General features: G+C 34.4%; 1 protein-coding gene across 1 annotated transcript in view; it reads left to right on the plus strand.

Annotated features, from left to right (window-relative positions):
- The window catches only part of CLPX (caseinolytic mitochondrial matrix peptidase chaperone subunit X), a 47,675-nt gene that overhangs the window by 17,390 nt on the left and 14,591 nt on the right, over positions 1 to 15,694 (plus strand). The window contains exons 4-11 of the mRNA XM_044665345.1: positions 2,074 to 2,228; positions 4,156 to 4,315; positions 8,454 to 8,495; positions 8,847 to 9,023; positions 9,809 to 9,973; positions 10,854 to 10,942; positions 12,834 to 12,998; positions 14,857 to 15,156. Of these exons, the coding sequence (XP_044521280.1) occupies positions 2,074 to 2,228; positions 4,156 to 4,315; positions 8,454 to 8,495; positions 8,847 to 9,023; positions 9,809 to 9,973; positions 10,854 to 10,942; positions 12,834 to 12,998; positions 14,857 to 15,156 (1,253 nt within the window). The remainder of the gene's footprint in view (positions 1 to 2,073; positions 2,229 to 4,155; positions 4,316 to 8,453; positions 8,496 to 8,846; positions 9,024 to 9,808; positions 9,974 to 10,853; positions 10,943 to 12,833; positions 12,999 to 14,856; positions 15,157 to 15,694) is intronic.

Genomic DNA, 15,694 nt, shown 5'->3' on the forward strand with positions numbered 1-15,694 from the left:
TATGAGATATTAAAATTTGATCACTCTCCCCTTAAGTATTCTGTTAGTTAAACAAAATATTTCGTTTTGATATTTAAAGTTCAAGGATTTGTCTCTATGATGTATAAGTGTTGGTAATGATGGGAAGGGGAACCAGGAAAAAAACAGGCACAAGTGTAACATACAAAATCTATTTCTTTTCTCTGTTAGGTTGAATATATTTTAAAATCCATCTCAGTGTTAAATTTTAGTTCAGGTAAAAATCAAATAATCTCTGTCAGTAAACAAAACAGTTGTGTCATACTGGTGTTGCACTTTACCTTTGACCCAGTTTCCCTTAGAACAGGGTATTTGCTCTTGTTTCTTGGGCAGGCAGACAGTTTGAAACACAGTTTGAAACCAGGAGAAACTCTAGAAGTTTTTAATTCTTCACATTGGTTACCTTCATAAATTTATTGTAAATAAGTGCCTCATTTCAAGATGAGGACAAGTGCCCTTTGGAAAAGTTGTTAGCAATTTGGAAAATGTATATGCAGATTTTGTTGACTTTTTCTTCTTATTAAATGATTATTGTATTCTCACCTTGGGATTTAAAAAAAGAAGTTGAAAAATAAGTAACCCATTTTCTTGAGTTTATAATTTTGCCATTGAAAATTTATTTAGTATGTTGAAAAATGAATTTTTGAAAGTGATCCTGTATCTAAGACTGAAAATATAAACTAAAATTGCATTCATATAAATATTTGTATTCTAAATTTGGATGCTTAATCTTTCATATATTTTAATTTGAATTATTGTGTGACTATTTTAAGTGTTTGCTAACTTATTTTTTCCTGAAATATATAATGCAGATATTATTAAAGATAATGTAATGCAGATATTATTAAAGATAAAGATAAATTTGTAGTTTTCCCAAAAGGAAAAAAAATATTGCCTGTAGTTATCTAGAATTTGTCAGCATTGGCAGTTGTTAACAATGTTACATGAAGACATCAAGAAAAAGGGTAAAATTATTATTTCTAGATGATTGATGATCCTAATGTCCCCGATTACCTAAACAAGGGTTAAGAGGGAAGAGGGTTATGTTGGGCATGAGGAGGGATAAAATCATGTGGGTTTCTGACTGTTCTAAAACCTTATAGACACATTGATTTAGTTATTGTTATAGATTATCTATTCCTATGCTTTCCTTTAGTGTGAACATAATCTTTAGTTGATTTTATCTTTCTGGGTACTATAGTCCCATAGCAGAGGGCATTATATATAAATAAGTTACAGTTTAGAATTTAAAAAATTTTCTTTCAGCTTTCCAGATTTGTTTTGGATCATCATTAGTTGAATTTTTGAAATTCAAATAGAGTTGAGTGATATACTTGTTATAGAGATTGAACTGTCTTAGTCATACTTGGTATTTATATTTCTTGTCATTCTGGTTATTTTGTTTCACAGGTCTCCCTCTTTTAAACTGTAATTTTAGGTCAAAAGAATAAGGGATTAAATAGTGAAATAAGGATTGAAATGATAATGTTTATTTAAAGTTAGATGATTTATAAATGTTCACATTTGAATTCCTAGATCATATATATGACTTTTGCATTTTTACATGTGAAGTGAGCTTCATCTGTATTTCGTTTGCTACTTTCAAAATTTGGCAACTTCAGAATTTTAGCTGCATCTGAGTAGTTATTTTACTTTTGTCAAAATACCTGTAGTGACTTATTTTCAGCTTTTTAACAAACCAGCAACCACCACCAACACATTTTATTACATTACACAGGCACAAATATGCCTTCTGTTTTCTATTATTTCCTCTAAGTGATTTTATGAATTTAACTTAATTTTTGGAGAAAAGATTTGCCAAGGTTTACCATGGCTTCATATTTACTAAACCCATATATTTTAATAGTTTCTTTAGTATGATACCTTGAACTAATAATTTTTTGTCTTAGGCCTTTTTGCTGCTAGTGAGTAGGCTTTCAGGGCACTCTTGGTCAGGGGTATAGCTTTCATTTATTTCGAGTCCGTAAGGTAAAATAATTGCTACTTGAATAATTTCTCTTTTATTTGCCCCTGTTCACCTTTTTTCTTTCACAGCTTCCACCCGATTTGTGAAGTGTGAAAAATGTCATCATTTTTTTGTTGTGCTATCTGAAGCCGACTCAAAGAAAAGCATAATTAAAGAGCCTGAATCAGCAGCAGAAGCTGTAAAATTGGCATTCCAACAGAAACCACCTCCTCCCCCCAAAAAGGTATAGGTCTTAGTTTAATCTTTGTAAGCATTCTTTCCTTAAAATATTCCATTCCCCTCCCTCCCCCAATAAATCCTAAATCCATAGTGAATTCTAATCTTGAATAGTGATAAAGCTTAGTTAAGCCTTAAAACCTTGGTATAGTGATCTGAATTATTATAGATATTTAATATTTAACATTTAGATAGAGAAATTAAGTGTTTTTTGTGATTATATTGTAGCTGCTCCATTCATTTGTTATCATTTGAGTGTTTTTTTCTTTCCTTTTTAAATACCATGAAAAAACAAATATTCAGATAATTTTTTAAAGTAGTTGTATAATAGAAATTAAAATTACATGGTCCTTTATGAACAGCAGCTAGAATCTTTTTTTGTATTAATTTAGCCTGTTCAATATTATGGTTTTCCTCTTTTAAACAGTGTGAGTGAAATACTATATTTCACATATGTACAAATCTGCATTTTAAACTCTATACTGAAACTACTCCTTGATCAAGGTGCCCAACCTTACTGATGTCCCACTTTATTTTCTTGTAGCCTCTGTGGTAGGTGATTTTGGCCATGGAATGACCTGGCCTTCTCAAGTAGAGCCCACAGACCTTCTCATTGGCTGGGTACCTCTTCCCCAGCCCTTATGCAGGCAGCACCCAGACTGAGAATCTCTCTCCCTTCCTTCCTCCATAGTGTGATCTTTTTCATCTCTACCTTAGTATGCTTCCTCTTCCTTCTACAATTCCCACCCCCACTCCTTTATTGCTTCTTCCCCCACCATCAGTTTTCATAAGTGGGCTTAGGGATCCTCTATTCAGGTATGTCGTGAGATTTATTTGATGTGATTTTTGATGAATGAAAAGTATGGGAAAGAATTGTCCTAAAATATATATTGTGAATTTTACACTGGCTGTGTAAAATAACAAAAAAGGGAAAGATAGCCTTTAAGATTATCTTGTGCTTATCTATGTAGAATCTAGACATCTATTTTCAGATAAAACTTTAGAAAATATATAGATAAAAAATTTCAAAGATAGAATATAGTCAGTCCTATTCTCAAAGTGCTAAAGTAATTTGCCTCTGTGCTCTAAATGACTGACATCAAAATATAATTAAATCTAGGTGACTCGGTGGATGGGAGCCAAGCTTAGAGACCCAGAGGTCCTGGGTTCAAATTTAGTCTCAGACATTTTCTAGCTGTATGACTTTGGGCAAGTCACTTACCCCCATTGCCTAGCCTTTATCACTTTTCTGCCTTGGAACTAATATAGAATATTGATTCTAAGACAGAAAATAAGGATGTATATATATAAAATTGAGTCTCCTACTGAAGTACTTTTGTCATTCTAGTGAGCCATAACATCTAACTGTTTTTCATCTTTATCAGATATTAAATGTCTCTTATTATTGTATATTGTATACATACTGATAATTTGACAATTATATAATACTTTTCCTGAAAAGGTAAATATCAGTCCTAGTTTTTGTCTTTATCCTTATGAAGAAGGTAAGCGTTAATGTGATTAAATTGAGAAAAGTCCAATTTATTGACCAACAGTGAGAAATACACTTTTTAATACTCATTTATGTCTTTTAAATCTTTTCATTTGTAATGCTATCTTCTTTTGTGTACTAGACAGTGGCAAAACACTAGCAGTAAAAATACATTAAAATGCATTAAAAACAAATAAAGTTGAGCTTTTCTTGATTAAGAATTTTGTGCCTCTGAATTAATTGGTCATTCAGTCAGTATTTATTGTCTGCTCTGTGCCAGGCTAGGGATACACATGCAAAAGGAATCATTCCTTCTTGATTTCATTTCTTAGCCAGCATCTTAATTCAGATCTATTTAAAGCAAAATATCCTTGATACTTTTTGCAGTGCCTTTGATAAGTAAATTCTAATAATTTTTTTATTCCTAATCATTTTCCTCTAGATTTATAACTACCTCGACAAATATGTTGTTGGTCAGTCGTTTGCCAAGAAGGTGCTTTCAGTTGCTGTGTACAATCATTACAAGAGAATTTATAATAATATTCCAGCCAACCTGAGGCAGCAAGCGGAAGTTGAGAAGCAGACATCATTAACTCCTAGAGGTTAGTATTCTTGGTAATTTTTAAAATTTCATTTCACTGTATTTAGTAGAACCCTTTTGGCTTTTCTAAATGTTTTAGCTTTGGAGATTTGGAAATTTTTTTGAGAATCAACTTTATTACAGCTAGTACCCAGTTATTCTGATAACACTGGAAGAATTTGCATTAATGATTCATTCAGCTTTCAATGTAAACAGTAGATTGTGATAAACCAGTTATCTAACATCTTGATGTATTACGGACAGTGACATAGTAAAAAATTTTTTAATAAAGTAATTTAAGTAGCAGAAACTAATGACTGCTACAATTTTTAATTAAATTTGCATGATTGTATTATCTGAAGATAATATGTAACTGATTAAGTAAGGCTGCATCTTGGAATATTCTACAAAATAACTACAGTAGGATCAGTTACTTTATTTTTAGAAGGCAGTGTGAGGTAGTAGAAGAACCATCATCTTAATTTTTTTATAGGCTGTGATAACTGTAGTACAAGTAGCAATGTACTCTCATATAATGTCTTCATTTAAAAGTTCATTTTTCTAGTAGGTGATATATCTATCTAGAAGTACAGTAATGAAAACTATTTTAGATAAAGCTTGCATTCCTATATTTGCTGTAATTTAACCTTTTTATTTATTAAAAATACAAATATTTGCAATGGTTATGCCATTCTTTATCATTTTAATTTTTAAAAAATTATCAAATGATCCATCAGCAAACTCACAAACATACAAATAATAGGAATTTCAAAAGATTGTACATGAAACTACATTTTCATTGTTTGCAGTTTGTTAAAAGACAATATTTTATTAATATGGTAGTCAGTTTCCTTTTTCTTTGTCTCCTTTGAATTTTACTTTCTGCAGTTTTTCTGAACTTTGTTGCCATTATTATTTATATAGTTATAATTGTATATTTTTTGACTCGTCTTTCTTTATTCTGCATCAGTTTATGTAGGTTTTCTCTTTTTTTGTGTTCATATTTGTTATATATATCACAATAGAGAAGTCAGCATGGCATCTCTACATTTACTAGGCCTCTTGCTGCATTATATTGTCTTAGGTCTTGTGGTTACAGAGATAAAAAATATATTCTGCCCACCCTCAAGTACCTTTTCCCAATCTGTTTTTTCCTTTTCATTTTGGATGCATTGCCTGTTTACAAAATCTTAAATGTAAAAGCTGTCTATTTTGCCTTCTATAATTTCTTCTATTTGCTGCACACCTAAGAATTTTCTACTTCACTGCAATTGTTAATAGGTATAATAGTCTATCTTTTATTTTTAAAAACAATTTAAAAATTGATAATATACAGTCGTAATATATTGAGAGATATAGTATATTATCATATGGATGTGATCCTGTTTTCTGCTCCAATTTTACCAGAATTTTATTGGAAATTTTTTTCATTCCCAGTGTTTTATGATTTTTAGACTTAGTAAAAACTAGTGTGCTGTAAATATTTGATTCTGGATTAGTTAATTTATTCATCACTGATTAGTTTTTTCCAATAGTTTTGATAATTACTACTTTATAATTCAAGATCTGTCCATGCAAGTCCTCCTTTTTACTTCTTCATAATTTCCCTTAATATTCTTTTTTTTTTAACCCTTGTACTTCGGTGTATTGTCTCATAGGTGGAAGATTGGTAAGGGTGGGCAATGGGGGTCAAGTGACTTGGCCAGGGTCACACAGCTGGGAAGTGGCTGAGGCCAGGTTTGAACCTAGGACCTCCTGTCTCTAGGCCTGACTCTCACTCCACTGAGCTACCCAGCTGCCCTTCTTTTTTTTTTTTTTAATAATTTTTATTTTTTAGAAAAGTTATCATGGTTACATGATTCATGTTTTTACTTTCCCCTTCACCCCCCCTCCTCCCCCTGCCCCCCATAGCCGATGCACATTTCCACTGGTTTTAACATGTGTCATCTATCAAGACTTATTTCCAAATTGTTGATAGTTGCATTGGAATGTTAGTTTCGAGTCTACATCCCCAATCATGTCCACCCCAACCCATGCGTTCAAGCAGTTGTTTTTCTTATATGTTTTCTCTCCTGCAGTCCTTCCTCTGAATGTGGGTAGCGTTCTTTACCATAAATCCCTCAGAATTGTCCTGGGTCATTGCATTGCTGCTGGTACAGAAGTCCATTACATTCTATTTTACCATAGTATATCAGTCTCTGTGTACAATGTTCTTCTGGCTCTGCTCCTTTCACTCTGCATCAGTTCCTGGAGGTCTTTCCAGTTCACCTGGAACTCCTCCAGTTTATTATTCCTTTTAGCACAATAGTATTCCATCACCCGCATGTACCACAATTTGTTCAGCCATTCCCCAATTGAAGGGCATACCCTCATTTTCCAGTTTTTTGCCACCACAAAATATTTTTGTACAAGTCTGTTTATCTATGATCTCTTTTGGGTACAAACCCAACAATGGTATGGCTGGATCAAAGGGCAGGCAATCTTTTATAGCCCTTTGAGCATAGTTCCAAATTGCCATCCAGAATGGTTGGATCAGTTCACAACTCCACCAGCAATGCATTAATGTCCCAATTTTGCCACATCCCCTCCAGCATTCATTACTTTCCCCTTCTTTCATTTTAGCCATTCTGCTAGGTGTGAGGTGATACCTCAGAGTTGTTTTGATTTGCATTTCTCTAATTATTAGAGATTTAGAACACTTTCTCATGTGCTTATTGATCCCTTAATATTCTTAATGTGTGTTTTTCCAAATAGTTTGTCATCCCTTTCTTTGATTCTATGAAACTTCTCATTGTTATTATGGTTAGTATCACATTAATCTGTAAACTCATTTGGGTAATGCTACTCAAACAATATATATTCAGGAGCTCTCCTATTTTGTTTTGTTTTCTGTAAAAATTGTTTTCTAATTGTTTTTATATGATTCTTGTGTATGTCCACATGTCTTATGTTTTTTGTCACAATTTTAAAAAGTATTAAAAAGGATGCATTTAAGTTTTTTAAGAGTGAAAACTTGAAAGACATTTTATTAATGAGGAATTTTTCTTTTAATATAGTCAGAGTTGAGTAGATGGTAGTTTTTGGGGTTTTTTTCTCACCTCCACCCTGAAAAGCAAAATACACTATATTTTTATGTTAAGTTGGCTAGGCTTTATTGAGTGTCTATTCTGTGTTTTACTCTGGGGATACAAAGAAAGACAAAAGACAGGAATCCCTGTTCTCTAAGAGCTCACCATCTAATGAGGGTGACAACATACAAATAACTTTGTTAATAAGCTATATATAGAATAAAATGGACATGGGCCCACAGGGAGGGCACTAACATTGAGGAAGATTGGGAATGGCTTCTTACAGAAAATGGGATTTTAGCTGAGACTTGAAGGCAGCCAGGGAAGTAAAAGGTCTCCAGTATTTTAGGCAGGAGAGAAAAGCAGTGAGAATAGCCTGTACTGAAGAGAGGGAATCGCATGTGTAAGGAACAGTAAAGGCCCAGTGTCACTGGGTCATAGAGTGTGGGGGTGAGTAAGGTATAAGAAATCTGAGAAGATAGGAAGGGTAAAGGTTATAAAGGCCTATAAAAAGCCAGAGGATTTTGTATTTGATCCTTGAGGTGATAGGGAGCTGCTGGAGCTTACTGAATTAGAGGTGGTGGCACGACATGACTTGGGTGTAAGGATGATCAGCTCGACAACTGAATGTGGAGAGACTTGAAGCAAGGAGACCATCAAGCAGGCTATTGCAACAGTCTAGTGAGGACCGGCACCAGATCACAGGAGAAAAGGGGGCACACATGAGAGATATCAAGAAGGTAGAAACGACAGGACATGTTAGCTAATAGGTCAGAAGTATTAATACTTAAACGCTTAAGGAATCAAAAATGGAAAATTTGCAAAATTACATCAGTGGAAGGAACTATTTTGTATGGGAACACTTCTGAGGGGAAAAAAATCAACTGATTAATTAGAGCTTAAAAAAACTTTTTTTAAAATTTTCGCCAATTTCACTATGATCACTAACTCTAGGATATGCAAAATTTAAAGTCCTGGTCTGGGAATCTCCCCAGGGGTCCTTGGAAATGCAAGGGCCCACTTTTATACTGGAGAAGGGCCCACATGTCTGTAACAGTGATAATTTGGTTGTTTTATTTATTTCTCTCTTAGAATTAGAAATAAGAAGACGGGAGGATGAATACAGATTTACAAGTAAGTGACTCCTCCTTAAGTCCTCCTTTGTAATTTATACTTTTTGAATTTTGCTTAAGTGAAATATCTCAGTAGTAATAATAGGGAGGGGAGTGTGTGTGTGTGTGTGTGAATTTGCACATATATATCATTGGGAATACTTGCTACCTTCTAAATATGTTTGCCCATATGAAATATAAAAATCTGAAGTTTTTTCAGGATTGGTTTGTGTAGTTTGCTTTGTCAAGCTATTTCTGGTGTTATTCGTTCTTTTATATTGTGATTATTTAGAGTGTGTCTTTAAACTATGGTGTTGGAGGGAAGGGGTGGCATGAAACAATTTAAGTGAAATGGTCCTTGATATATTTTCAGAATTGCTTCAGATTGCTGGAATTAGTCCACATGGTAATGCTTTAGGAGCATCAATGCAACAACAAGTAAATCAACAAATACCTCAGGAGAAAAGGGGAGGTGAAGTCCTAGATTCTGCCCACGATGACATAAAGCTTGAAAAAAGTAATATTTTGTTACTGGGACCAACTGGGTCAGGTCAGTAACTCAAACAATTTCTTGCTTCTTGAGGAAACATTGCTGTTATACAGAAAAAGTTGGGTTAGGACAGTGATGGTGAACCTTTTAGAGACTAAGTACCCAAGCTGCACTTTCACACTCATGTGAAGGCCCCCCTCCACTCTACCCCCAGACAAGGGAGGGAGGAAGCACTCCCACTGGGCTGCTGGGCAGAGGGGCAGGTGATATGAGAAATACCCCTCACGTGTGGTGGAGTGGGGAGGGCAGCCACCCCCTCTGGCACGTGTGACATAGGATTACCAGCTTGGGGTCAGGGTTATTTTTTAAGAAGGAAGTCCAAAGGGCCAGTCTTACCATTCAGTTGTCAGCTTCTCAGTAGGCTTCATGCTCATCAACAGTGGGCTTGGTGTTGCTCCCATAAGGGCTTGTATAGAGAAGTGTTGGCATCTTGGATGATTTGTAAAAGCTACTAAATCCCAGGAATAAAAGAGTCAGGAAAGGGGTTTGGGCCTTGAGCAGCAAGACTAGCCTAGCTAGTGTCTGACAAGTGCTGCCATTTGCTAGCAGAGGCAGGCAGTAAAATTTATGAAGCACCTCCTATGTGCTCTACACTGGACTAAGCAGCAGGAATACAAAGAGAGGGAAGAGGCAGGCCTTGCCCTCAGGGAGCCCACTGTCTAATGGTGGGAGAAGCACCAGGATGACTATCTTCCACCCAGAATTCAGTTTTCATTTTTGCTGTATTTCTAAATCATATGCCAACATAGATTTGGTGAACTCATAGTTACTGTTTCCATTTGTAGGTAAAACATTGTTGGCTCAAACTCTAGCAAAATGCCTTGATGTACCTTTTGCCATCTGTGACTGTACTACTTTGACTCAGGCGGGATATGTAGGTGAAGATATTGAATCTGTGATTGCCAAATTGCTACAAGATGCCAATTATAATGTGGAAAAAGCGCAACAAGGTATGTCTCTCCAAAATTCTCATATATGCCCCCTAATTGACACCATATAGAAATAAAGTTTATGAAGTAATCTTGTTGGGGTATTAGAATGCTGGCCTTTATTTGGGGCTAAGAAATAAAATCCTCCAAGTGTTAAGATGTATATATTTGTCATGTACTCCCACAATACTCAGTGTGCTCTATAGAAGTCTACTCCAATAGGAAGTTGGTGAGGTAACAGCACAGGTGGAAGTGGGCCAGAAAACAACTCAGCCATCTAGGAGCACCTTGTTTGTTATTGGTAGGCCCTGTCTGCAACTCAACCTTGCTCTCTATGTCATGGGCCTAAAGCAGACAGCAGCTTAAAGGCACAAATAAGCTTGTTGGTTAATGTATATATTTTGTCTGTATTTGGCGACAGGAACACTAGAAGTAGCCTCTTGTACAAGGTCTTATATGTAGCTGCTGCTCCATGTCCCTGTTTTCCTCCCTGTTTCCAGTCTTAAGAGACAGACACAACTAACAAGTTCTCTTCCTGCTCACCTCCCATTTCTTTGGAGCATTAGCACAAGCAGATAAGAAGTGAGAAAGGGCTGCCAAAGCAGGTTCTTTCCCAAGATTCTTTTCAGGATAAAGAACTTAAAACCTTTAGCATGAAGTAGAGAGACACACATATTCCTAGGATGGAATGTGAATAGGGTGTGATTATCTTACATCCTAGTAACACTGTAAGTTGTATAGGGCATGAAAAAGATGAATGGGATAAGTAGTGTTTTCATAAAACAGCAAGCAAATGCATATGTTAAGTATACCATTTAATAGCTACTTCATATTTTAAAGATGAGGTTATTGTATGTATTTCATATTTCATATTATAAATAGAATCCTCCTTAAATTATAGGAATTGTCTTTCTGGATGAAGTAGATAAGATTGGCAGTGTGCCAGGCATTCATCAGTTACGGGATGTAGGTGGAGAAGGCGTTCAGCAAGTAAGCAGTTGAATATTTTGTTCAAGCCCACTAAAAAGAAGGGAATCAACTTTTCCTAGATATTGTACGTTTGGTTTGACATTCGATTAGAATCTATATTATTCATATTGTTCCCACGTTAAACTTCATGTACCATCTTACAAAATCCCAAAGTTTACAGAAAGTTATTTTTGAGTGCTTAAATATCATGACTCGGGAAATTTGGGTTATTTCAAAAGAGAAAAGATAAAATTTAGTTTTCAGTGTCATTTTCCCAAAGCCCTTAAATTAAGCTTTAGTAACATTTGAGAAAGGACTTTCCCACAAATTATAGTTCTTTAGAGAGTTCTGATTATTACATCTACACATGAATAAATTTGTCTTTGTTTCTTTTGCCCTTACCCTTAATTAGAAGACATGTTTTAAATAGTGGTGGCAATTTTTAGAGTCCTTTGTGTAGAGTAAGAAATAAAAACATAATCATCTATATGGTATCTTAAAATGTTCTAGGGTAAAAGGGCCTTAGAGATTCTTTAGTCACATTGTCTTATGTTACAGAGAAGGATATCAAGCTCTGAAGAAGTTAAATATTTGCACAAATGACTAGTTAATGGCAATCAAAATTGTAGTTCAGGTCTCTTGACTCAGTTCTGTGTTCCTTGCATTATCTTTGTCATAATTCATTTTGTGATTTCAGGCAAGGAATAAACAGCAGAAATGAATTAATAATGAAAATACAAAATAGATGTTTTTTTTCCCAAGGTCAAATTTTTAATAAGACTAGTCTCAAATTTTAGTGTAGGTGAGGGTAGTGTTTTTATCCTTATATGCCCAAACATTGTTAAAATATAACATCATTTGATTTCTTTCAATAAAGATATTCAATATTCAGAAAATATAGGCCCCTAGAGAATAATTACAGGAACCAAAACCTTATAACAATTAAGCACGGGCAAGTAAAACAAATTCCCATATTGTTCATGTCTAAAAATGTCTCTCTCATTCTGTATATTAGTGCATCACTTTTCTGGTAGGAGACGGGTAGCATTTTTATCGTCAATCTTCTGGAATCATTATTGATTATTGATTTGAACAGAGATCTTCATTTAAAGGATACTTCTTAACTAAAATACCCCTTTTTCTTGATGGCTAGAGAGATTTCTTAATGGTAAAAGTAGCACCTCAGAAATACTTTATAAATTCTGAGATGAGTAGTAACTAGTCCCTGTTTCCTAGTCTGAAGCATAGTGAGAGGTGTGATGACACTTTTTTCCCCTTTTTTAAACCCTTGCCTTCTGTCTTAGAATGGATACTAAGTATCAGTCCCAAGGCAGAAGAATAGGAAGGGCTAGGTAATTGGGGTTAAGTGACTTGCCCAGGGTCACTTAGCTAAGTGAGGATCCTCCACCTCCACTCTAGCCAGCGAACCTCCTTACTGTCCTCATAATCAGACTTTTAAAATGTACTGAATATTGTAAAATTGTTTTTTAAATAGACATATTTTGCAAAAGTTTCCCTTAGGACTTAAGGTATCTCCATGTTTAACACTGGAAATACAAAAAAACAATTTTAATTATATTAAAGGCAAATTAAAATTTGTCCATCTGAAGACTTTCTGGTCAATTGTGTGCTACTACCCTAATACAAATTTTGAAAAACTTGATCACATCAGTCAAATCAGACTGATGATTTCTTGAGTAACAGGGTCTTACAATGCTTCGAGGAAATAAACAACAGAATACAATTTCTATTTTACTTCTTTATGTTAAATGTGAATGTTGTGGGGGGAGGTTGTTTGTGTGTTTGTTAATCATCTGTCTGCTTTTCTCCACTAAGAAAAGCATTTTTTCTTTTTTATCCTGTCCTATAATGTACTCATATAGTGTAATAAACCTTTCATTTTTTTCTTTAGGGCTTGTTAAAACTGTTAGAAGGTACAATAGTCAATGTTCCAGAAAAGAATTCCCGTAAACTTCGTGGAGAAACAGTGCAAGTTGATACAACAAACATACTGTTTGTTGCATCTGGTGCTTTTAATGGTTTAGACAGAATAATCAGCAGGAGGAAAAATGAGAAGGTGAGTTTTTTAAGGACTTAATACAATGGGATTATTAGTAAGTTATTATTATTTAAATTAGATGTCATTTTACTTGCTCTATTACTACCATCATTTTTCCTCCTGAAATCTAACCCTTTTTCAGAACTGTTTTATTGAAAGCATCCCCCAGGTTCCCAGCCTCAGAGTTATCTCTGATTTTTTACCCCTCCTCACTTCATATATCCATTTGGTTGCCAAGTCTTATGTTACCACCATCACTTATCTTTCATCCATTTTTCCTTCTTTCTACTTACTTTGTTATCACTGTCAAGCCTTCATTACCTCTTGCAGCGGCTTCCTCACTATCTGTTGCAGTACTACTGTCAGTAGTAATATTGCAGAAGTCTCCTCACTGATCTCTCTCTGTCTCTCAAGTCTCCTCCCATTCTAGTCCATCCTCCACATAGCCACCAAAGTGGTATTCATAAAATAGGGGCCTGGTGTCACTTCTCAAGGCAAATACAGGTACCTCTGGCATTTAGAGGCCTTTCCTAATCATTCCCTCTAATTCTGTGCTCCCTTCCCATATCCCCAATTAGCTTCTCCCACCCCTACCCCACCCCATATATCTTGTATATATTTGTACTTATTTTCTCCCCCAATATAAGATCTTTGAGGGTAGGTATAGTTTGACTACCATCTTTGTATCCTCAGCAGTGCATCAGAACTTGGCATAGTAGGTACTTAATAAATGTTGATTGATTTCTATAATATTAAGCTTAAGGTATGAAGTCTCATAACTGGCCAACTACATGTCATAAACCTTTAAAAATGTAATTTTTTAATTAGAAACATTGAATATGTATACTTAGTATTTATAGGTGGCACAGCAGATAGAGCTATGTAATCCTGAATGAATCATTTAACCTCTGTTTACCTCAATTTCCTCATCTCTTAAATGGAGGATAATAATAGCATCTACCTCCTAGGATTTTTCAGAATGTGTTATTTTTGTTCTTATAATAAGAAGCATACTTCTATAGCTAATATAAAAAATTTCCTTTTTCTTAGCTATATACTTTTAAAAATATTTATCAGAAATAAAGCTATAGACCTCATTACTGTAACAACATAGAAAAATACTTTTTGCTGCTACCGTATTTTAATCAGACTTAATTTTTAGAAGTATGTATAGGTCTCTCATAGGATATGAAAAAAAAGTACCTTTTAATAAATTGACAGTTCAAAGGCAAGAACTATATTAATGTAGATATAAAATTAAATTTCCTTACCTTGTCATGGTTTAATTCATTCATACTGATTATCTTTCTACATTAGGTTATCTAATAATATTCTGTCATTCAAAAGCTTTCCTTTTCTAATTAGCCCAACTGGAATACTATATATGCATTACAAATCTATTATTTCAAATATAGGAATATCTTGTCTGTTAAATTGTTAATTATTGTTAATTTTTTACTGGGTAAAAGGGGAAAATAGTTTGCACATTTCTAAGAGAACTGTTTTTCAACAGTTAATATATTTAACTGATGCTAAATGGTATTTCCCTTTTGGTTTTATTTTTCTTTTTTTTTTGACTCGTGCATATGAAATAGGGGTATGTTTTTCTTGCATGTTTTCTCTGTAAGAAAAAGTCTTTAAAAATAAGATTTTCAGAAAGCTCTGTAAAATGTGCAGCCTCAAGGAGGAAGAGGCACACTTCTTAGTTGATATTTCTGTTTTCAAAAACAGTTGTAATGATTTTGTTTCCTTTTCTACTATGGAAAATAAGATGCTTATTCTGTAATATTTATTATTTTGATTTTTATCAGTAATAGAAAACTACTGAATATTAATCTTAGAACTTCTCATAATTGTATATTTTTTTCTTTGACAGTATCTTGGATTTGGAACACCATCTAATTTAGGAAAAGGCAGGAGGGCTGCAGCAGCAGCAGATCTTGCCAACCGAAGTGGGGAATCAAATACTCACCAAGACATTGAAGAAAAAGATCGCTTATTACGCCATGTGGAAGCTAGAGATCTCATTGAATTTGGCATGATTCCAGAGTTTGTGGGACGGTTACCTGTGGTGGTTCCCTTGCATAGCCTAGATGAAAAAACCCTTGTACAGATTCTTACTGAACCACGTAATGCAGTTGTTCCCCAGTACCAGGCATTATTCAGCATGGACAAGGTTTGATAATTTTTCCTCTTGTTTGATCTGGATACTTGAAATTTTTCTCTCGTGGAATTCTCTAAACTAGCCTTAAAAATAAAAAAGCCACTTTCACTACTATGACACCCACTGATCACTCGCCAAAGATAGAGGACAGTGAGAATCCAAGAAGTTGAAGAGAAGGACAATTGGAATTATGATGGTGGTGGTTTGCTTCTTCCTTGTTATAGAGTGGTAATGATGATGCAAAACCCAGAAACATGGAAAGGCAACTCACATCACATCCTGCCTCCTTGGAATATATAAATGCCCATTTTAGCATGTCAGCTTCTCATCATGGGGCTATTAATTACTTTAAGAAAGTTATAGAAAGAAGATAATAGTTTAACTACAGAATCCTTATTCAAGGAAGAATGAACATTCCAGAGATCTATATTTCTGATTTATCCCTAGGTAAAATGGTATACTATAGCTCCTATTTGAAAGGAAAGTCCTAAAGCTTTATGAGTAATAAATGTTGTATTAAAGAGCTAAATTAAATTACTTGTCAGCAAGA

The sequence above is a fragment of the Gracilinanus agilis genome, chromosome 2 (genome assembly GCF_016433145.1).
Source record: "Gracilinanus agilis isolate LMUSP501 chromosome 2, AgileGrace, whole genome shotgun sequence".
Taxonomy (NCBI): domain Eukaryota; kingdom Metazoa; phylum Chordata; class Mammalia; order Didelphimorphia; family Didelphidae; genus Gracilinanus; species Gracilinanus agilis.